This window comes from Gekko japonicus, unplaced genomic scaffold, assembly GCF_001447785.1.
Source record: "Gekko japonicus isolate JY-2015 unplaced genomic scaffold, Gekko_japonicus_V1.1 scaffold3980, whole genome shotgun sequence".
NCBI classification, from domain to species: Eukaryota; Metazoa; Chordata; class Lepidosauria; order Squamata; family Gekkonidae; genus Gekko; species Gekko japonicus.
Window position 1 is genome coordinate 68618 of NW_015177136.1, and position 24097 is coordinate 92714.

The 24097-nt window shown below is 42.7% G+C and overlaps 1 protein-coding gene across 1 annotated transcript; it reads right to left on the minus strand.

Annotated features, from left to right (window-relative positions):
- Positions 1-183: 183 nt before the first annotated feature.
- Positions 184-23590, minus strand: IFT52 (intraflagellar transport 52). The gene is made up of 14 exons (XM_015428335.1): positions 23522-23590; positions 22058-22182; positions 19934-20021; positions 18816-18945; positions 17426-17501; positions 17237-17308; positions 14533-14659; positions 12367-12453; positions 8407-8475; positions 7589-7743; positions 5278-5365; positions 4227-4335; positions 2721-2866; positions 184-466 (listed from the first exon to the last, which is right to left on the minus strand). Exons 1-14 carry the CDS (start codon positions 23537-23539, stop codon positions 419-421), a joined length of 1338 nt encoding a protein of 445 aa, XP_015283821.1. The 5' UTR covers positions 23540-23590; the 3' UTR covers positions 184-418.
- Between the last annotated feature and the right edge of the window lie 507 nt (positions 23591-24097).

Genomic DNA, 24097 nt, shown 5'->3' on the forward strand with positions numbered 1-24097 from the left:
TGATGAGATTGGGCTGATGTCGTGATAAGTAACCCCCTTCGTTATGTGACCAGGACAGTAGAATCATACATGGCAACCACATGCAGAAACTTTATAAGGAAAAAACCTTAAACAAAACAAGCCAGAGACAATGACTTGAAGATGTACAAAATGGTCTTTACTTAAAAAAAATAGAAACTGGTCGAATATGGAATGCTTCATACATAAAAACTTATCAAAATTATTGCTGCCTACATGGCAATCACTCATTTGGCATTGCATGTTTAGACTATCTACATACATACAAGATATTACTGGGCACAGAAAATGGCAGGAAATAGTCCACCAGTCTACTGAGCAAACATACAATGGAAGAAAGTGGGCAATGCCCCCCCCCCCCCAGCAGAGTCATAGACTTCAGTCAGGAAAAAGACAGGGGTCAGAAACCACTCTGGAATCCAGCTTCACTTGTATCAACATCGTGCTCCTTTAAGAAGAAGAAAAAAGATATTTATCAAAAGTCATACAAGTCACATGAGAAGCTCCTTTATTTCTATCAATTTGCAGATTTTAAATCCGTGTGGATTTAAAACAGTATTTTAAATAGTGTGGGTATTTTTGCAGTTTGTATTTAATGATGCAATAATGATCAAAACTTTAGTGTTCTTTGCTAAGTGAAAGTTTTTAAGTACTTTACTGCAGTTGAACGCAGGTCATTCAATCACCGTAAAACTCTGAATGGGTCCCCTAATACTCCAGTTACACTTCATTGTGTGTTTAGTTGAAAAAGCTAGATGTTAAACACTTGACATTTTCTTCCTCACCTCCAAAGGGGAGCATGTGCTGCTTATGGGTGCCCTCTAGAGGAGGAGAAGTCACTGACATCATTTTCTCATGAGAGAAGTTCAACAAGGATGCTGCCGGAAGGACTCAAGGAAACACATGCCTCGAAGGGATTGGAAACAGTACTTAATGTGTGTGACTCTTAAGAAGCCAAATCAGGTCACCTCTGAAATTCTTCAAGACAAAGTGCCTAATTTATGCATCATTTCAACTCCCCAACTCCTACTACCACTGTTAGGAAACCAGGAGCTGCCAGAGGGTTTGCTACTCTTTTTCCTTTCTCCACTAACATTAATACCAAATTATTATCGGCTTCAAAACAGTTTGCAACCATAGTTACAGTGGGTTTGAAAAAGCTATTTTCAGCTAACTACAGGCTCAGTTTGGACATCATAGGAAACCTGTAGTTTCATTAAACTACAGTCAGACTGATTATCTAATCCAGACTACTCCACTCATTACGGCTAGTTAGGGTCCATCAGAGAAGGATCTGAATTTGGTTTATGAATAACACACTGTCATCCTAAGCAGAGTTACACCTTTCTAAGCAAATTCATAATCATCATAAATTTTACTGCATCAGATCATAGCTTCTAAGCCAGGGGTGGCCAAACTGCGGCTCAGGAGCCACATGCAGCTCTTTCACACATATTGTGTGGCTCCCGGCAGGGCGGCTGGGGAAACGAAGGGGAGGCCTGCTTTTCTCTCTCTCTCTCTCCCCCTTCCTCCCTCCCATTTGCTTTCTTTGTTTCTCTCTCTCTTTCTTCCCACCTATTTCCTTCTTTCTTTTCACCTCTCTCTTAGACAAATAAATATCATTATCAGTATATGTTTTTACTCTTGTTTTTATTTTTGGCAGTCCCCATTTAATGTTAACAAAAATCATATCTGCATATTTTAAAATAAAAACGTGTGTGTAATATTTCTTCATGTCTTGCAGCTCTCAAACATCTGATGTTTATTCCACGTAGCTCTTACGTTGAGCAAGTTTGGCCACCCCGGCTCTAAGCAAACAGAAGTAATTGGGCTTAGAAGACTACAACTCTGCTAGGAAAGCACCATAAGTTGTAACTATGGTTTAGCGTAATGCTGAAATTCATACATCCTGGCTTGTTCATTGATAATGCCCCCCTAGGCCTACAGAGAGAAGGAAGTTAAACCAGCATTTGTTGCAGCAGGCCAGGATTACAGTGACTGTGAGCTGAATCCTGGTTTCACAACTAACTACAGTTAAGAACAAGACGTCTCACATGATTTAACAGAGCTAATGTTAGAATTACTACTAATGCAGGCATAATACTGCATCAGAGTAACTTACAAAAGGGGAGGGGGGGTGACAGCCAGTGTGGTGCAGTGGTTAGAGTGTAGGACTAGGAACTGGGAGACCCAGGTTCAAATCTCCACTCTGCCATAGAAGCTTGCTAAGTGATCTTAGGACAGTTACACACACTCAGCCTAACCTGCCTCACAAGGCTGCTGTGAGGATAAAATGAAGGAGAAGAAAACAATGTAAAGTGTACAAATGAAGTATATCAATGAGAGAGAGGGAAGAAAAAACATCCATACCTGCAGGGTGCTCCCCTTCTTGTAACCAAGGTTAGAAGATTGGAAACATTATGTGTACACCACAACTATTCGTGAACATAACTACAAGCTATTTTTAAATACTGCTTTGCATTCTGAATTGGAAAAGTTTTAGAGCTTGCTGAAACAGGGTACTCAACTGGGTTTAATAGCAAATTAAACACACTGTAAACTCCTAGTTTGTAATTAATATTAATGCAGTGCCTTCATAGTAGTTCACCAAAGTGAAGGAGGAGTTGGCTTTCCCAGAAACCTAACCTTCATCTGTCTCTCCTTGAATCAACACACACATAAGAAAATGTCTATCGGCTTACCTGATTTAGCTTCTTGAACTCCACTACTTGGAAGAAAATGTGCTCCAGTATATGTTTGGCATCTTGCTGATCCTTTGGGAGTTTATTTGCTACTCCTAGAATATCACCACATTTTCTGACATAGAATTCCAGGTCATCTTCAGTACCTAACACCACCACACAAATGAAATAACTGTTTGAAGTTACAACACAAGTTCCATAAATATTAAGCCTCTCAAGTATGAATGCATGCTTGGATGTGTCTGTTCTTAATAAATACCCCCAAAATACCTGAATATCTCCACGTGATATTCAGGGTTCTCAGCAATCCTGGCATCCAAGTCCTGAATATTTCTAGAAATGCCTGTGAATCTCCAGGACTGGCATTTTGAGGATTCTAGGCCTGGTTTCTCCCCACCACCACCATTTTACAAGTCTACTGGGCAACAGGATGGAGGGAAGGAGGGAGGTAGCTCTCCCAGGCAAACAGGATCATACGTTATAGACAGTTCTGTCTGCCCAATCATGACGATTCCCTCACAGCCATAGCTTTCAGATAATAGGCAAGGAGGACAAAAGCAGGCCTGGCTGCAGCATGATTCTGTTTCAGAGTGAGAGATTTTGGAGTGCTGCTAACCTACCTCACAGGGTTATTGCAAGGATAAAATGGAAGGGAGGAGCATTATGTACACTACTCTGGGTACCCAATGGACAGAAAGGTGGGGTGTAAATGAATTAATAAATAATAAGTACAGCTGAAGATGGGCGACACATAAAGGTAGGTTGGTGGGTGGATGAGTGGGAATGAGAAAGACAAGCAGGGAAAGATGAAAGCATGGGGGTTGCCAGGAGGAAAGAGGGAGCTGTGTGGTAAGGGGGATAGAGGGGGAAATGAGGTGTTCCCCACAAATTTTTATGGGTTCCCCACCATGGAACTGAGCCTGGACCAGCAGCTAGCTCTGCACAACTGCGCCACAGTTTTCCCAGGTAGACTATGGCAGTGGAAGGGAAAAGGGGAAATCTGAAGATGCAGGTGGATAAAGGTAGGCTAGCTGATGGGTAGGAAGAACAGAAGGAAGGAGGAAAAGGAGAGAAGCTATGGGGGCTTTCAAGAAAGGGACAGGATGAAAATGAGATGTCCCCTGCAAGTGTTTACAGGTCCAGTGCTTGTAATTATATAAATTCTACATATGGGAATACTATGTAAGGTTACTCCAGCCTAACCCCATTGATTTCAATGAGTTCAGCCAACAGGAAAACTGGCACTTTTCTCCACATAATAAAGGACTTATTCTGTGTAAAAATGCATAGGATAGAAATGTCTATCAATTATGTATACAGAAGCAATGTGGAAAGTTTGAAACTATAGCTCGGCTGAGAAGAACTGGGGTACCTAAAGGTCAAAGGTTTCTAACGGATTCTGAAAAACTCATTTTATGGTACCATCATATTACTTTGGAAGGAATTTAATTCATTTTGTTGCAAATTGGTATCAGCTGAGCATACTTGAATGTTTGCCCTACTTACATTTGTTCGTTATTTGGGCAAGACGAGCTTTCTCGGAAGAGAAAGTTTCATCTAAATCAAACAGGTCCAAACTGGGAGGAGGTAGTTCTCTGAAGGTAGGTGGAAAAACCTAGGAAAAGAAAAAGATGAGCTGTCAAGTCTAATCATGCCCTTGCTTGTACAAAGCAAACACTTTAATTAGAGCCTGTACCAATACGCAAATTTCTAGAAAAGCAATGAAACAGTATGTTAGGGTGAGAAGGAAGCAGTTGTATTTGGATTATTATATTTTGTTTCCTAATTCTAGGATTTCAGGAACTGGCAAGCCTAGGCTGGGAATGCTTAATCCATGACCTGAATTTAGGGAAATGCATTTAATTGTGGGGACTTGACATATGAAACAGATTTAGGCTGGCAGTACTGAACACACAAAAATAGATGAAGCTGCCTCGTACTACTTTGGTCTACCAAGGTCAGCGTCATTTACTCCAACTACAGCTCTCCAAGGTTTCAGGCAAAGGTCTTTCACATCACCTACTACCTAATCCATTTAACTGGAGATGCCTTAAGTTGAACCTGGGACTTTCTGTATTCAAAGCAGATGCTCTATCCCTGAGCAACAACCCCACTGGACACACTTCTGACGTGTTGAATGAGGATGGAACACTTTGTCTATGTCAACTGTTCCCTCACTTTTACTTCCCCTGAAAAACAAAAGGCCCTTCACAGGTCTGCTTCATCTTACATCTCTGCTCCTATTTCTTCTTGCCCTGTGCCTAAAACCTAAACTTGTATCCCAGCTGCCCAGATGTCCTGCTTACATCTTCCTTTCGTACCCTATAAGCTTTGAGCTTCTTCCCCAAACACATGTATCATGTTGCTTGCCCATTTGTTGAAAATCATTTTGATGCTCACTTCACACATGGCTAGGCTGACACATTACAAAAGGAATCTTGCATTCTTACTACCTCAAAAACCGTATTTGCCCCTGTCTTGTCCAATATCTAGATTTGTTCTACTTACATATTAATGGAGTGGAGTAACAGCAACAAATGACAGTATTACTACTCACTGCTGGTTGGAGCGCAGGTAGTGGAGTTTCGAAGCGAGGCTGAATTAGCTGAAGTGGTTCACATTTCACATTCAGCTGTTCATAAGACCTACAATGAAGTCAGATTAGCAAAAGGGGAAAAAATATGGTTGACAACATGCTTATGTCTAACTACAGGCACTTCACACAATACTATCCTGCTGACAAATGCAATTAATAAATGTGTATGCTGTTTTATGCCATGTAAAAACTGTTCACAATAAGCTAAATTGTTACTGAAGCAATCAAGCCACCAATACAACAAAATGATTATTGTACAATTCTTATATTTCTATCATTCAGCAGTTCGAGACCCAAGTGTGCCACATGACGGAGTGAGCTCCCATCTCTAGTTCCAGCTCCTGCCAACCTAGCAGTTCGAAAGCAAGAAATTGCAAGTAGATAAATAAGTACCACTTCAGTGGGAAGGTAACAGCATTCCGTGCACCTTGGTGTTTAGTCATGCCGGCCACATGACCACGGAAATCTCTTTGGACAGCGCTGGCTCTTTGGCTTTGAAACGGAGATGAGCACCGCAACCCTAGAGTCAGATTCGACTGGCTTTCAAGCAAGGAAACCTTTACTTTTACTTTACTATTCCCCAGAGTCGTCGTGGGGGTGTCGCTCTCCAGGCCTTCCCTCTGTAGCCACGCATGTGCAGAGGTTTTGGCTGTAGTGGGTGTGGCCAACTCTTAAGCCAGCCAGAACTCCGTTCCTGTGCGTTCCTGCCCAAAATTAGCCGTGGATATGGACATGTCTGTACATGTAGCACTAAGGAAGCCATTCGGTCTAGCGCACCTTCAGGATTTAGAACAATAGCCGACTCGGATCCTAGTGCGGACCAATAGGTTTGCCCAGATCCGAAGGTTGACCTATGATGGACTCTTACACTGTAAATAGCCAATCACAGGAGTGGGGGGGGGGGTGTTTGGGTACATGGATAAAAGAAGGGTTCGAACCTGGCTAGTTTGTCTCTAGATGAGCTGAATTTCATTAATAAATATGAGCTGATCACTTGCTAACGCGTCTGAACCCAGTGCATCTGAGGTTCTCACAGCATCCTTCTGGACCATTTCAGGTTGAGAAAATGGCATGGTGGGGATGAAACCCCTTCTCCATGTGTGCTGCTGTCCAACTACATATCATGCATCTCACATGCAGGAACTGAGGAGAACCTGCAACTCACACCTGACTGTTACATAGGGTAGGGACATGAGACCAACCTGTTTACTTTGTAATGTGTGGATCAATCAGACCCATCCAAGGATACCGGGAAATTAAACCTGAATCGCAAGGAAACCTTTACCTTTACTTTACTATTCCCCATTACTATATATGGGTGTGATAGTTCAACAGTGAAGAAAGCAGACAGGAAGAAAGTTGATTCATTTGAAATGTGGTGTTAGAGGTGAATTTTACAGATAAAGTGGACGTCCGAAACAACAAGTGGGTTCTAGATCAAATCAAGTCCGAACTCTCCCTTGAAGCTAAAATGACTAAACTGAGGCTAGTGTACTTTGCTTACATTATGAGAAAACTAGAGTCACCGGAAAAGACGATAATGCTGGGGAAAAACTGAAGGCAGCAGGTAAAGAGGAAGGCCACAGCCCTCAGTTTGCAAGACCTTGAGTAAGGCTGTTAACAGGATGTTTGGGAAGTCATTAATTCATAGGGTCGCCATAAGTCAGAAGCAACTTGATGGCACTTAACACACACACACACACAATTCTCAAATGGACTACATTAATATTTCTTGAACAGAACTACCAAGGAGGCCATACAAAGATTTCCTCCCACCCAAACACACACACCTGTGACCTGTTTTCTAATCTCTAAACCAGGATTAAACCACAGTTTGAAGGTAAGGGGGGGGGAGTTTGTTCTGGCTTGTCCATATCAAACTAGTTCCCCATGAAAGTGATAATGAATAAATTTCAAAGCTGTATGTAAAGGGGGCAGGATATCCAAGGCTCATTTCCATAACAAATCCTAGTTTGTTGTTATGTGTGAATTATGCCATTGTTTAGCCACCTTGGTGGTGCTTGGAAGGGCAGAAAGGCAGGATACAAATTCTGCAGATAAATAAATAATTCAAATTTTATTTATTCATTCATTCATTCATTCAATTTATACCCCGCCCTCGTCTCCGAGGCAGGCTCAGGGCGGCTTACAAAGGATAAAATATAAATAACAATTGTGAACATAGATAAAACCAGTTTAAAACAATCCACAGTCATAAAGTGCTAGTTAGAGATATATATATTTAAAAATAAATGCAGATGATGAAACCAACTTGATTATTTTGGGAAGGGCTGTAGTATCCAGCTGATAAGTGGACATGTCAAAAAGTGTTGTGAAGTCTCGTGGGTTTTCATCTCCCTCCTGCAGGCAGACTCGCAGCCGCTCTGACAGTCTGGCTATATCCGGAAGCATGGTATAATCAGCTATCTGAAAAATCACAGAGTACGCAGAGTTTGCTGGAGAGCTAACAACAGACTATTCCCAGTATGATAAGGAACCATCTGACACAATAAAATAGACCATTCCTCAAAGTAATACTTTGCAGCTTGACTGCTCTCATGGAAAGAGAGGAATTCCATCAGCATTTTTGCAAACAGTTACATACATCGTTTGATTTACAAAATAGATTTTTACTTGTTTAGTTGAAGTTCATTTAAAGGGTTGGATCCAACCAGGCTTTACAGGGCTAAAAAAAGGCCATGTTGGGAATGATGCAACCTGTACAGATAAAAGCCATGTGGGACAAGCACTGTAATGAGGAGGGGAAAACCCTGGCTAGATCCAAGCCAACTTCATTAGATTCTTCAAGATTTACATTTTTTTGATAGTATTCTGTTTGTCATGCAAAGCTGATCACTCAGTTACACCCCTGGGCAACACTCCTACATTCTTCACAATGTGAAGTGGAGAAGAAATTTAACAGATTCACTTACAGCGCTTAGGAAAGTTTGCAAGTGCCAAAATTAGTGAAACGTCTTTATTCAAGATTACCAAAGCTTCCTCGGTAAATAGGGATATAAGAAATACACAAAGAAATTCAGTAAGCTTATTAGAGACAAAAGTTAAAATTATTAAACTGGATTCTCTTACTTCCGGATCTTCTGCATCGATCTGATTTAAATGGATGTCGTTTGTTGTAAGCCACTGGAAAAGTACATCCTAAAAACCAGAATTCTGGTAAGTTGATGGTTTTATCAGGAGGAGTTACATCAAAACTTCATGATAATAGCTGAAGTTCCTCAAAACATACAATTAATGTTACTTAGTGGGAAGAAAGGCATATATGTGAATAGAATTCACACCAGAGCAAAAGATATTTACAAAAAAACAATCCCTGGATGGGTATCTATTTCAAAGTTTAATGCACAACCAGGAGTACTGGGCATGCTGAGCAAGGGACAAGAGTTTCACTAATTAAAATAAACTGATATAACAGAAAATGCCTTATGAATATATACAGGATGCCTGCATCTATATTATCTGTTAGAATTTTATTGTATTGATGTACTGTCTTCAATGCAGGGGAGAGAACTGGCAAAATCCAATTCAAAAGTGCATTGAAAGTGGATTGAATGTGGATTATTTAGTGTGTGATCACAGCCTGAGATTGCTTTGTGAGAGGACAGAGTTTGAGGGAGAGTGGGTGCTTGTAGCCTGCTGGAGAGTGGTGTTTTTGTCTCGGTCTGTTTGGGTCTTTTGTCTGGTCTGTTGCTCATTGAGCAAGGCCTATTTGCCTGGGGCTGATTGCACGCCCCACCCTCTCCTGTTTCCGCTGGGAGGCAGGGGCTATGGGCCTCTAAACTATAAGGCTCCTCCTAGGCAAAGGCATGAACTGAAGGGTGAGAGTCAAGGGGCTCTTGGCCTGCGGCTCTTAGCCTGGGGATCAGGCCTGAGGACCCTGCATCACTCTACATACCTTTAAACCAATAACCAGTTATGACGGCAGAAAGACAGCAGGGGAGTGGGGGCTATCCAGTGTTTTGTTAGAGAGTGGCACATATATGATTATCTACCCACCGGGTGGAAATCGTGGGTGTGCTCTCAGGGAACAGGTTCATTCCCTTGAGGCTAGGTTGCTGACCTCGAGAAGCTGAGGCAGAGAGAGAGGTTTCAGGAACAGACTCTCAGGACTTACCAGAACAGTCCCCCTCCTGTGCTGACAGCTCTTCTGTTGTGGAGAGGGAGAGTCTTGAGGTTGCAGAGCGTCAGTCTGAGGAGGAGGGATGTGACCCCTCTGAAGGGATCCCTTCCGTGGGTGATAGACCAATATCCTCTCATACCGAGGGGCTGGGGGGAGGCAGGTTTTTGGTCGTGGGTGATTCGACCATTAGGAATATAGAGAGTGGAGTCTGTGACAGGCATTCTGACTGCATAGTGACTTGCCTGCCTGGAGCAAAGGTTGCAGACATTACACACTATCTAAATAGGTTGACAGACAGCAGTCATGGTGCACGTTGGCACCAATGACATTGGGAAATATAGTTGTGTGGTACTGGAAGAAAAATTTAGGCTAGACGCAGAAAGTTAAAGGCCAGGACCTCAAAGGTAGCATTCGCAGAAGTTCTACCAGTTCCATGCACAGGGCCAGCTAGACAGGCACAGATCAGGGGTCTCAATGTGTGGATGAGAAAGTGGTCATCTTGGTGATTGGGGGGGTCAACAGTGGGAGGGCTTCTAATGTCCTGGCCCCACTGGTGGACCTCCTGATGGCACTGGTATTTCTGGCCACTGTGTGATACAGAGTGTTGGACTGGATGGGCCTTTGGCCTGATCCAACATTGGCATCTCTTATGTTCTTATGTGCCAGGAGGGTTTAGATTTGTTAGGCACTGGGGAACCTTCTGGAACAAGCTGAACCTGTACAAGAGACGGGTTTCACTTGAAACAAAAGGGAACCAGGCTGCTGGTGATTAATATCAAAAAGGTGGCAGAGCAGCTTTTAAACTGATCGGGGCGGGGGGGAGGCCGACAGGAGCAGGGGAGCCTCCGGTTTGGGACAAGTCCGTCCAAAGGGATGATTATGTAAACACTCAGGGTAATATTGAAATAAGCATAACAGAACTTGGGAGTTAGGGCACAATGGCAACTGAGGGCCATGTATGACAGCTAAGGGGCCAAGGGAGGCAAGGGGTACTGGAGGGGGAAACACATAGATGCGTATACTCCAGTGCTAGAAATCTCCGAGCCAAGATGGGGCAACTGAAGTGTTTGGTGTTCAATGACAATTTATATATAGTAGGTATCTCAGAAACATGGGGGAAATCTAAGGGATACAGTCATTCCTGGGTATCAACTCTATAGGCAGGCTAGGGAGGGATGGGGTACTATACATCAAAGATGGCATAGAATCAAATAAGTTAGAAAACATCAGGGGAATTAATTCCCCAACAGAAGTGGTATGTGTGGAAATACTGGGCTCTAAGGGCTACTTAAAAGTGGAGGTGTACTATCGCCCACCAGATCAAACCCTTGTGGCTGATCTCGAGGTGGAGAAGAAAATAAGAGCTGGAGGTGACTAAAGCAGATAATGTTATTACACTTTTTTTGGTGTTCAGTTGCACAGTCGAGTCCGACTCTTCGCAACCCCATGGACCACATCACGCCAGGCCTTCCTGTCTTCCGCCGTCCTCTGAAGTTGGCTCAATTTCATGTTCGTTGCATCGGTGACACTGTCTAACCATCTCATCCTTTGCCGTTCCCTTCTTCTTTGACCTTCAATCGTTCCCAGCATCAGGGTCTTCTCCAGTGAGTGCTCCCTTCTCATTTGGTGGCCAAAGTATTTGAGCTTCAGCTTCAGTATCTGGCCTTCCAGGGAACAGTCAGGGTTGATTTCTTTTAGGATTGACTAATTTGATCTCCTTGCAGTCCAAGGGACTCTCAAGAGTCTTCTTTCGAAAGCATTTATTCTTCGGCACTTGGCCATCCTTATGGTCCAACTCTCACAGCCATACATTACTACTGGGAATACCATTGCTTTGACCATAAAATGCTAGACAAAGCAGCCAGCGCCACGGCACGCTTCCGTTTTCCTTTGGATCTCGAAAGGGTAGATCCTAACCCCAGAAGATAGGTGTGGTGCTACAGACCTCTTTGTTTTTTTTTTAAAAGGTGTTCACACATACATAACAACCTTGACACCACACAACTGGATGTGCTCCGGTTATCTGAGGAAGGCCCCCCCTCCCCCTCCCGGCACTAGCAAGGCCCCCCTGACCGGGGTGTGAAGTGGATGCCTGTGGAGAGTCTCCGCCCAGCACGGGGAACTGGAGGTTTCGGGGAAATGGTAGAGACTTTTTTGTTTCTGTGTTCACTGCAGAAAATGCAGGGGAAGGAACCATGCCACAGCCTCTATTTTCAGGAAGGGAGTTTGAAGAACTGAGCCCTTTCCCAAAATACTAGAACTCAGGGGCATCCAATGAAGCTGATGGACAATAGGTTCAGGACAGACTAAAGGAGATACTATGTTCCACAGAGAGTGATTAAAATGTGGAATTTGCTGCCTGAGGGTATAGTGATGGCCACAGGAATAAACAGCTTTAAAAAGGAGTTAGATAGATTCATGGAGGATAAATTTATCAGTGGCTACTAGCCATGGTGACTGAGGTCCACATTCAGAGGCACTAAGACAGGATGCTGGACTAGATAGACTACTGGTCTGATCCAGCGGGGCCCTTCTTATGTACTATGTTTCATTAGTAATCTTCAAAGAAGGTTCTCCATGAAGTTTAGAGCTCTTATAAATAATTACATTGTTGTCAGGTATTTGTCTTTGCCTTGACTAATCAATGTCCTTACCGAGCAGCCAAGCTGAGAAAAAGATTTACCTTTGGTTTCCAAGAAAGATTTGTTTATTAATGCTTGCTAAAGACTGGTCTCAGATTTATGGTCTTTACTAGGAATGTACATTCTGGAATCCCCAATCCAAAAATATACAATTTTGTAACAGCTCTGGTTTCTAAGATTTGAGAAAAGCTGGTCAAGTGAACATGAGAGCACATGATATTAAAAAGACTAAGAACAAATTAAAAGATGTTTGCAGCAAAGACTCACCATTATTTTGCTGTTTTCTTCCTTTTCCAAATATTGGTCACTGAACATATGGCAAGATCCTAGCACAGCTAACTTTCCACCTTGATTCTATCAAACAAAAATTAATAGAAAATGTTTATGGGTCACATTCCAGGGACCATCAGTAATATTGCTCCAAGCATGAATCAGTGCATTCCATTACCAGGTATATAATTTTTATAAAATATTCCATTTGTCACATGTCTGTTGACCCCCCCCCCCACTCACTGTCACTGGAGTCCAGAGATGGGGAAACCCAGCCACTGTGTCACTCCTTTCCTCTCCCAGCAGCTAGGGTCTCAGCCTCATGAGCGGCGGGGGGAGGGGAGGGTTATGTCACCATTCCCCCTTCCCTGTGCTCCTCCTGGGTCGCTAGCCTTCCTTCTCTCTGGGCGCAGCTCTGCAAACCTCAGGGTGGTCCTCCTCGACCTGTCTGAGCTGCCTTCCTTTTACATCTCCCCACTCCCAGCCTCTTCCCTCTGCAAAAACTGTTGGTCTACCTAGAGATCTGAGTATTTGTTCCCCTATTACTACTACTAGGAAAGACTGATGGGTAGTTCCCAACAATATATGAATATATATATTCAAGTATTTTCATTTGGTTTCTCAGCTCTTATTTTTCCTGTTTACTTAATAAGGAGTATCAGTGGCCTATGACTCTTTTCCTACCTCCTTTTTTTCTTCAAACAGATTATAGATTTTTCTTATAATAATTTTCTCTGGCCTGACAGACACACTACTATTTGGTGTAGTTTGGTGTAGTGGTTAAGTGCGTGGACTCTAATCTGAGAGAACCGGGTTTGATTCCCCACGCCTCCACTTGCACCTGGCTGGATGAACTAGTTCTGATAAGAGCTGTTCTTGAAAAAGAGCAGTTTCTGTCAGAGCTCTCTCAGCCCCACCTACCTCACAGGGTGTCTGTTGTGGGGAGGGGAAGGGAAGGGAAAGGAGTTTGTAAGCCGCTCTGAGACACCTTTGGGTAGTGAAGGGCGGGGTATAAATCCAATCTCTTCTTCTTCTACTTCCTCTTAAAGCATATTGTCTATCATTACCTCCAGAAAGACAAGGGAAGACAAACTGTGTAGTTAGTGACTGATTCTCCTGCCCAGTGCCTTACTCCAGTCAGTTTATCCAAACATGATAGGCAGGAAAAACTAGGGTCAAGAAGTACAGTGGAAATAATAGCTAGGCTCAGAAGAACTCCAGACAGAGCTTTCACCTGTGCTCAGGTTTCTGCACCTCAACCCTTCCTACTGAAGCCTCTCAATCACCCTGGAAATCTGTTTCACAAAGTCAGACAGGTCACAAAGGTACATGAGCAGCTGCTGACAGAAAGCCAAATCTGTAAAATCTATGCACAGGACATTTTAGATTCTTGTGTGTATTCTCTGATACCACTGTAGCAAAAGTCAGATACTCTGTCCAAAACAGAAAGCCCAGTGTCCAAAACACCAAATGTAGCCATTTGCAAACCTTATCTGCACCCCAAAAATAATCATACAAAGGATCAACATATATATCCAGAAGTACTTGGGGAAGAAAGCGAACACTGCGCATCATTTTCATCTGGTATGGCTTTGGGGATAAAATGTTTGTGCATTTTTCAAGTTATGCCCACTAAAGTCCATTTTAGTTGGATTTTCTTTTTTACATTGCCACATTGTTGCTCTTTCCAAATTTTAGGGATATGCTAAAATTCTAACTAAAATCAAATGCCTGGCCTTAAGATACCAAAATTATACTACTCTGAAAAAAATTCAAACTATCATTTTAGGATCCAAATATAACTCAATTCATTTCAGAAATTTAACATCCTTTTAAAAAGTAAAGTGTAAGCCTAGAGTAGGGCCTATTTACTATACCATGTTTAGTCTTGAAAGGAATTTAAAAATCATATATATTATAGTTATGATTGGCACACAACTGAAAATTTAAGAGAAAACTGGAGTAACTGTTCAATGTAGATCATTTCCTAAAAATATCATAGGCCTTAACATTGTTCAAAGGTTCTATACTCAGCCTTTAGCAAAAAATAGCTAGCCTGGGATACTTTTCTGATAAAGTTGCACAGAAATAGAAATAACAAAATTATGCGTGAAGCTATACAATGAAAAGAAACACTTTTTGGTTGTTCATGCAATAATGTACCTTATAATGATAAAATGCCAAGATGGGTCTATTAAGAGGAAAACAGACAGATCCTGTGGACAGAACAGCGACTGCTGGTTTCATCACATTCAGCGTGGCACCAAATGGGTATACAAAAGTAAGAGCCCTACAAAAACATACATGTTTGACCAGGAATGTAGACAATTCAGGAATAAGTTGACAAGACAGTTGTGGCAGGCATGCTATGCTAACGGGGGAATACCCTCTGCCCAAATAATGGCATTGAGATCAGCCTATAAAAACTTGCTGAAGGAAAAGAAGCTTGCATTTGTTAGATCCCAATGGGAAGCACTCAACCTTGCAGTTTGTAAAAAAAAACAACGAGGCTAGGTTCTGGCACTTGGTGTCTCTAGGTATAGGGAATATTTCCCCCCTTTTAGATGACCAAATTAGCGCCAAGGACTGGTTCTCACATTTTAACCAGGTCTTTGGCAATACCATCAATAAACTTAGCAACGTCAGCCAAATAACCCTGCAGCTTAGTTCTCCAGATATACCTCAGTGGCCCCCAGTCACAATTGCTGAGATTAAAAGTCTTATTGATTCACTTCCAAATGGGAAGGCACCTGGATGAGAGGACATGATTCCTTCAGAGCTTTTCAAGCAATTTCCTGACTGGTGGGTCCCAATACTAGCAAAGGTGTTCACTCAGATTAACCTTTCTGGTTCATTCCCTACTGGGTGGAAACAAAACATTATTGTGCCAATATTTAAAAAGGGTAGTAAATCAGACCCTCATAATTATCGCCCTATAGCCACAAAACTTTACAGCAAATTTCTATTGAGAAAATTAGAGGACTGGGAAGCTGACAATCAGGTTATTTTTCCAGAACAAGCTGGCTTTCGGAAGGGCCAAAGTACCATCAATCATTGTCAGACACTGTATCGTTGGGCCATTAACGGCGTAAAGGGTCCTACAAAGCATCTTTATGTGGCCTTTGTGGACCTTGCAGCTGCTTTTGATTCAACAGACAGAGACAGGCTCTGGGCTAAGCTGGCAAATACCAATATCGACAAAGATCTCTTGTACTTGATCAGGAAACTATATACCAACACCTCGTCTAAAATAAGAGTGGGTACTACAGGATCCCTGACCGACAGCATTCCCGTGGCTAGAGGCGTGAAGCAGGGCTGTGTCCTTGCTCCTCTCCTATTCAATCTTTATATTAATGACATCATTGTGAGGCTTTCAGGCGCTGATCTTTTTCCTCCCCGTCTTGGGCCAAGAAAGATCTCAGTCCTTCTTTACGCTGATGACATAGCCCTGCTGTCTGTAACTCATACTGGCTTGAGATGGTCGCTGTCTAGGCTTAGCGCCTTCTGTAAGGAGAAGCACCAACAAATTAACTACTCAAAGACCAAGGTGATAGTCTTTGGGAAGCAGTGGCGCATTTTTAGTTGGACAGTGGATGGGTTTCCAAAAGACCAAAGCCGTAACTTTAAATATCTAGATATTACGTTCTGCGACACGCTTTCCTGGAAGGCACATACTGACATTATAAAATCAACAGCACTTCGGGTTATGGGGGCAATTCTTAAATTGTACCATACTAAAGGGGGATATCAGATAGAACCAGCCCTAAAGCTTTTCCAAAGTAAGTTAATCACCCAACTTTTATACGGTGTCGAGGTTTGGGGATGAAATGATTCCCTGATCATAAATTTGGAGAGAGTTCAAAATCTTTTTCTAAAAAGGCTGTTAGCACTTTCCCCAAGCACTCCAGCTGCGCTGTTGAGGGCTGAAGTGGGTCTTCCCTCCCTTCGGGCTGGCGCTCATACATTTTTTTTTAACTATTGGCACAGATTGAAAAGAGCTCCAGCAGACAATCTCGCCAGCCTTTGTTTCTCTGAAAGCTTGAAAGACCCCAACTGGCAATCTAAGTATAATACGGTCCTTCGGACATATAAGCTGCTGGACATTGTCTGTGGATCCTTCCAGCCCGATGTAGATGGCAAGGTGCAGATATACACACATGATGCTGGTCTAGATAGAGAAGTTATATTAAGAAATAAAACATCTCCTTGGTATAAACTGATTAAAGCAGATCATCGCAGGGCACATTCTCTGACTAAAATCTCTTTCATTAACTTGCATTCAGCCTTTACATCCCTTCGCTTCCAAACTATGCAAACAGCAGTGCTTGAAGGCCGATATACCAAAACACCAGCAACTGAGCGCCTTTGTATATGTGGTGGCTCAGTCCAAATCCCTTGTGGAATTCCCTTTCCCCTTGAGGCTTGCCCGGCACCTACTCTACTCTCTTTGGGCACCAAGCCAAAACATGACAAACTTAAATTCTCTGGCTTGTCATATGATAAATTCCCCTTAAAACAATGCAAAACTGAAAATGCAACATACTAAAGTGACCAAAGGGAACCTGTCCAGAAGCAGTAAACCTCTCAATACCACTGCCAGGAGGCAACATCACGGGCAGGTCTCAGCCTCTATGCCCTGTTATTGGACCTCCAGAGGCTCTGGTTGGCCACTTTGTGAGACGGGATGCTGGACTAGATGGATCATTGGTCTGATCCAACAGGGCTCTTCTTATGCTCTTATACAGAATCTGAGACATTCTATAGAATAAAAATGTTAATAGCATTTTCCTCCACGTACTGACTTCTTCAGAACATAGTAAAGATTCATGGCAATTGTGAAGGGTTCGGGGCAAAAAAAGATACTTACTGAGAATCATTTCCAGTGTTATCTTCATCTATTATTCCAGACAGTGTTTTTCCTGCAGCTCTGCTAATTTCACTTTTTGGTGGAAACACAGACAATAAGATTTTTGAAGCTATTATACAACTGTTATGCAAATTAAAATTTGCACTCATACATAGAACAATTACATACCCTCCACAATCAAAGACTTACCGATTTAGAACTCCATTGGAGACCAAGGCTTCTTTAGGATGGAAGTATTTATAATACACATTCCTCACCACAGCATCTAAATAAAAGGGGGGGGGGGAATAGGATTTTTCCACTATAGCATCATGCTGAAAATGGTAAGATATGAATCAGATGCACTAGGTGAAGCAATTTTCTTTGCTACATATCAGGAACAAGAAGCGTGCATATAACCCATAACAAAGGTACAAGTAAAACTGTCACAATGAAAATAAAGGATGTAATCTTGCAGAGAGAGAGAGAGCAGGGTAAAAAGCTGTGCTAAGGTGCCCAAAAGAGCTGTGACTTCACAGGTTTAAACTCAAGTTCTTCTGTACCTCATTTAGCACAGCTAGCCAAGGGTCAAAGTCTCTCAGTTGGACTGTAGAACCACACCTGCTGAGTCCTGAGGCCCTAGAGGGCCAGTTTTTTGGTTTTTGCTGTTCTTTGGAAGAACTAGCTGCTAATATGCATACGTAAAGCTCAAGAATGCCATGTTTCCTGCCCCTCTTTGCATACATGCTGAGAGGAGCAACAGGATGATAAGGCAAGGCAATGGATAGGATTCCTGCACAGCACAGGTGTGTTCAAAGACTAACACCATTCTTTGCAACAGCACTCTTTTGCCTTCTTTTCTACACCAACCTGACAGACTGGAACCCCGCTACGCTTACCCATTGGTAGTCTAATTCTCATCCACTGGTTTTCTAATTCTCCATGCGTGCACTTACAGCCCAGAGCTCCCCTCCCCAGGAAAGCTCTTCCCTCTCTTTCCTCCCCTCCTGCCTACCACAGCCACTAACCAGCCCCACCAGTCAGACCTTCAGTGCTCCACAGATGTTTGCTGCGTGAAGCCTGCTCTCCTTGAGAAAACTCATCTTTGGGGGGGGGGGGCTGTGATGCCACACATGCAGGTGAGAAACACTGGACAGGGGATATGCGATAGCTAAACCCAGCAGCAAGAGAGAGAGAAAGCAGGTTAGGGCTTTTGCAGAAGAGGGGGCTCTGCACCACAATCCAGCACAGACCACTGAAGGGCCAATTGCCTGTCACATGCCTGCAGCACAGTGAGTCCCTGAGCTTAAAGGTCTATGCATGTCTGGAAAGTGGGAAATTGACTTAGAAAATTCAGCAAACTGCTCTTGCTCAGGTCTTCACACACTGTTCTGTTACTGCCAAGGGTAGCCTAATGGAGGAGTGGACTTGAGCTTAAAGCAAAAGGCTTGGAAAACTGAAGAATCTAACAGTATCAGTCCTGGATATTAAAACAACAAAACATGCTTAAATAAATTGGTCATTTGTTTTTAGTTCCTATCCACAGAATGCAAACATTGTCAAGACTGACGACAGAAGAAAGTTTCAATTCAGGTATTACCATTATTGACCATGATCCCATATTCTTCCAATAAGAAGTTGATGTTGGTGTCATATCGGGATTCACCACCTTCTCCCAGCATCACCAAGATATCCCCACCACTTTCTAAATACTTCTTCAGAACCTCAAACTGAGAAAGAAAAAAGAGCTCATAATCAGAAGAGCTAATCCAACAGTCCTAAAAGGAAAGAAGATTTACCCTAGAAAATTAAGATACTCAGGTTTACAAGCATCTATGTCATACACAAGTACCAACATCTCTTTGATTTAAAAAATCCCATCCTATTTTTCTCAGAAGATGACTGGCAAATTAATCCTGAAGACTGACTTCATCTTTAGCAGCACAAGCAAGGATTTATGCTGTAACATATGATCTGTCTGGACTACAAAAGAAATGGGCTGACTTCAGTCTTGCACAGCTTATTTTTCCCCCACCAGAATAAATCCTCAGGCTTTTAAAATTGAGGATGCTAGAATACATACTCGGCCCGTGTAAACAGCAAAACGTATCTAGGTTAAATGAATCTGAGTATGCTTAGCAACATAAGATGAGCCTTGCGGGATCAAGAAAAGATCTCCCCCACAAATATCCCGGCAACCAGCAGGTGGCTCACCAATAATTGGCTAGGAGTCCACTTGAAAGTTACAATCTAGCAGTGGCTGAACAAACACCTATCAGGAATGCTTTAGGCTGATCCTCCATTGAGCAGGGGAGTTGGACTAGATGGCCTGCATGGCCTCTTCCAACTGTTATGATTCTATGATTTTATAATTGGTCATTGGAGAGTTGATTCGCTTTGCAGATTTTTAAAAGCATTGCTTTGACAGCAGCTGCCACCAAAACACAAGGTTCTAAACTGAAGCAGCCATTTTCTTGCGGGCTCTGCTTTCTGTGGCAGCTATTTTATGGAAGCCATAAACTGCTACACTGTGTCAGAATTACAAAGGTGCCTGCAAACTCAGAAAGGCCGGGGACCCCTGCACTAGAGAAATGCCTTGGGTCCCAGGATGCCTGAGAGAAAGGCAAGGACATAAATATTTTAAATAAATACATACATAAACAAAGAAGATAAGTAAATTCTTAAGCAATGTTTGAGATACATATGATTGCAACATACTTCAGCAGCTGTAAACTTTTCTCTGGGTCCTGCTGTAATCCACAGTTTTACTCCAGCCAACTTCTCTGAAGTGATTTCATCTTTCAAACTAGGCACAAATAAATGAGAACGTATTACCCTGCATTCACAAAGGCAAGTCATCTAGAAGTTTTGAACTGTGATAAAAAAAAACGCTAAAAAATGAATCAACATAAATCAATGTTTATCAAATTTCTGTTAGACATAGGTATTTTATTCAGTGGAAATATTATATGTTTGATTTTTTACATTGTTTCTTTCCCCCATATAAGGTGTGAGAGCTGAACTGTTACTTAACAATATATTATAAACGTACATACCAAGTTTCATTGTAAATTCTCAGTGCTCAAGAAATATATCAGGGCAAACAGCTACGCCTCCCTCCCGCGATATCCGGCCCGTGTGACCGGGGCCAATATATTATAAATGTACATACCAAGTTTCATTGTGAATTCTCAGTGCTCAAGAAATATATCACCTTACAGTGGTTTGTTTGTTTTTTAACATCCTTCCTGGCCCCTTGGGGTTCAAACCTGAAATGCAGTATTGTGTTCTGAACACTGAACACACGTACCAACTGTCTTTCCAGTTTCTCAGTCTTCAAGACAGATGTCACACTACAAAACATTTTGCATCTTTTTGTACCACACCCATTTGAACATAAATGCAGGGGAGTAATCATATTTTTTTAAAAAAACACTAATGCTGAAAGTGCACATTTGTGTTTGTAAACTGCCATCAACTCACAGCAACCTCATAGCATTTTCAAGGCAAGAGACATTCAGAGGTGGTTTGTCATTGCCTGCCTCTGTGTAGCGAACCCTGGACTTTCTTGGTGGTCTCCCATCCAAGTACTAACCAGGGCCCCCCCTGCTTAGCTTCCAAGATCTGACAAAATCAGGCTAGCCTGACCCATCCAGGTCAGGGTTGTATACTGTTGCTAAAGCAAAGGTGTCATTTATGTATTTATTTCTCAATTTCCTACCCCACCCTCCCGGCCAAAGCCAGTTCCCTAGTTATGCCCATATTGTACTTAAGGGACTGCTGCTGAGAAAATAGTGACTTGAAAATTAATAAATTCATGGTTGAGATGAAGGACTATCCAGGTTTAGTTGCTTCTTTAGTGCGGGGGAGGGGGGGGAGACCCTGCCATAAACAGCTCCATCTGTTGCTTGTTTAATGTTTTATTTACTTCATTTATACTCCACTTTTCTCCCCAGTGGAAACCCAAAGTGGCTTTCAAAATTCTCCTGCTCTCCACTTTATCCTTACAACAAGGCTAAGAGTGGCTAAGAGTGTTCAGTAGCTCAAGGTCATCATCCAGTCAGCTTCCAAGGCAGAATGGGGATTCAAACCTGGGTTGCCCAGAGCCAGCTTGGTGTAGTGGTTATGACCGCAGACTCTAATCTGAGAGAACCAGGTCTGATTCCCCACTCCTCCACATGCAGCTGCTGGTGTGACCATGGGGCAGTCATAAATTCTTTCAGAGCTATTCTTTCAAGGGCAGTTCTTGAAAGAGCTCTCTCAGCCCCACCTACCTCATAGAGTGTCTGTTGTGGGGAGGGGAAGGGATTGTAAACTGCTCTGAGACTCCTTTGGGTAGTGAAGGGCGGGGTATAAATACAATCTCTTCTTCATTCTTCCTAGTCCAACATTCTAACCACTACAGCACACTAGCTGTCAAACAGATGTAGATTTTTTTCCTGTCTATGACATGGGTGAGGCAAGAGGTTACAGAGAGAAGACACTATCCTCAATGTTGCCATGCATATTTAATATTTAATTAAGACGGCCATCTTGTTTTTAGGAGAGGAGCACCAAAACTTGTTTATGACTGTGATGTGTTTTAATATTTTTAATGTTTTTATTGTTCTATTGTATGATTTGGCGATATGCCGTGTAAGCCGCCCTGAGCCTCCGGGGAGGGTGGGATAAAAATGTAAATAATAATATGATAAATAAATAAATGCCTTCCTTGAGCTTCAACCCTGATCTAGAAACAGGAGATGACATGCTCATGATCATGCCTCACACTCCATATAACAGCAGATAATCCCATGTAACTGACAGAAATCAGAAAAGATAAACACCTTTAACTCAACTTACCCCTGTATTTTCCAGTTACTGCGAAGCCTTTTCTGTAGAAGCCTATAGCCACTGTTGATAGTACAAATCTCTTTTTTGGAAGCGTTGAAGAGAATTATATTCCGAAGATCTCCCTCCATAGTTACCTCAAATAAGAACAGAGTAATATAGACAAGGAAATAACCAAACAGGATATCAGAATTTTTGGGGAAAAAACTATCTTTTTCTTTTTTTAAAGAAGTTATCCTTACTTACTATGAAATACATCAGGACAACACTTCAACACATATCTGTACTAATAAAATCAGATGAAAATTTTATTCTGGCAAATAGGTCATGACATCGAAGTAGAAAGCTCAGCTCAAGGTTCCCTCCCCTTTTATAGAGTTTTACTTCCAATTTGAATTGAGTATCTAGAATAACTATATGGTTAAAGTAAAGGTAAAGGTTCCCTTGCTCGAAAGCCAGTCGAATCCGACTCTAGGGTTGCGGTGCTCATCTCCGTTTCATTTCCGCGGTCACATGACTAAACACCAAGGCGCACGGAATGCTGTTACCTTCCCATCGAAGTGGTCCCTATTTATCTACTTGCAATTTCTTGCTTTCAAACTGCTAGGTTGGCAGGAGCTGGAACTAGAGACGGGAACTCACTCCGTCATACGGCAACCCAGGTCTCGAACTGCTGAACTACCGACCTTCCACAGCCTGCAGTTCAGCGTCTTAACCACTTGAGCCACCGCAGCTCCTATATATAACTATATGGTTAGACAACACTAAATTATATAGAATATAAAATAAGAGTCCAGTGGCACCTTTAGGACCAACAAAGTTTTATTCAAGGTATAACCTTTCATGTGCAAGCGCACTTCTTCAGATACATTAAAATGGAAGTTACCAGTCCATACATACAGGTAGAGGGTGAGCAGCAAATTAGCATACAACATAATGAAGATTTTTAACAGACATCTTGCTGAGTTGTTGTGAGGACAAACTGACGAGAATCAAGAGCACCACCCTGAAAGAGTGGGCCAAAAACCAATGCACAATTACAATCTAGATATGTCATAACTGTTGAGGAGGGAAGAACCCAACCACCAAGTATGTTACGAGTCAGTTTATGACTGGGCATTTGGGAAGGGAGCCCAGGCACAGTGTCTGCAGAACAGAGAAATGCACTGGCAAGCGAAGCTTCACAGGTCGGATCCCGGTCTATCATCTCAGCCTTTAAAAGCGTTTCCAGGGGGGGAAATAACAATTCTGCTAGGGCGATGGACGGACACGCGCTACTCTAGGTGGGCAGGGATATGTGAGCAGCAGCCAGGGTCCACTGTGAGAGAGGGGAAAAGTGAATCGTGGTGGCTACTGGCTAGATAGATGCCTACTAACGCGCTCTCCCTCGTTCGTAGTGACGACTCGGTGTGGAGGGGTCGGTTCCTCAAGAACAGGCAAAGCCACACAGGGAAGGTTCCGAGGAAATCTATTTACCTGAGGAGTCGCTACCATCTTCTCCCGGCCCCGCCAGCCGAGCAGCAGAAACCGGTAACCAAGGGCCTCTCCCGCCCTAGCAACGCAACGCCCCGCCTGTTGCGCATGCGTCTAAAGCGGCTCCGATTCTGGAGCGAAGGAGAAGCAGACCGGGGAGGGAGAAAATAAGAGCTTGAGGCGGAGGTGACGTATATGCAGGCGTAATGGCGTCAGGGAGCGACTGATGTTAGTTTTTTGTTTACTTGTGAAGCTCTGAATGCGTGAATATATTTTTTTCATGTTTATAAATTGATCCTTCCAACCAGTGGCAAGGACTTCAGGCAATGCCTTGCCAAAAATGTTTTCTTCTGGGACGCACGGATATAGAATTTGATTGAGCCTCTCCTTTGTAAAGCTACGTCCTCTTACATTTATTTGCTCCGTATATGCGGGGTTCCTTTGCAGTGGTGACTAGGGTTGTCAACCTCTAGGTGGTGGCTGGAGATCTGGGATTACAGAATAAGTTCACGTGGAGAAAATGGCCACTTTGGAAGGGGGACTCTGTGGCAGATCTCCAGGTATTTCCCAGGCGCCCCC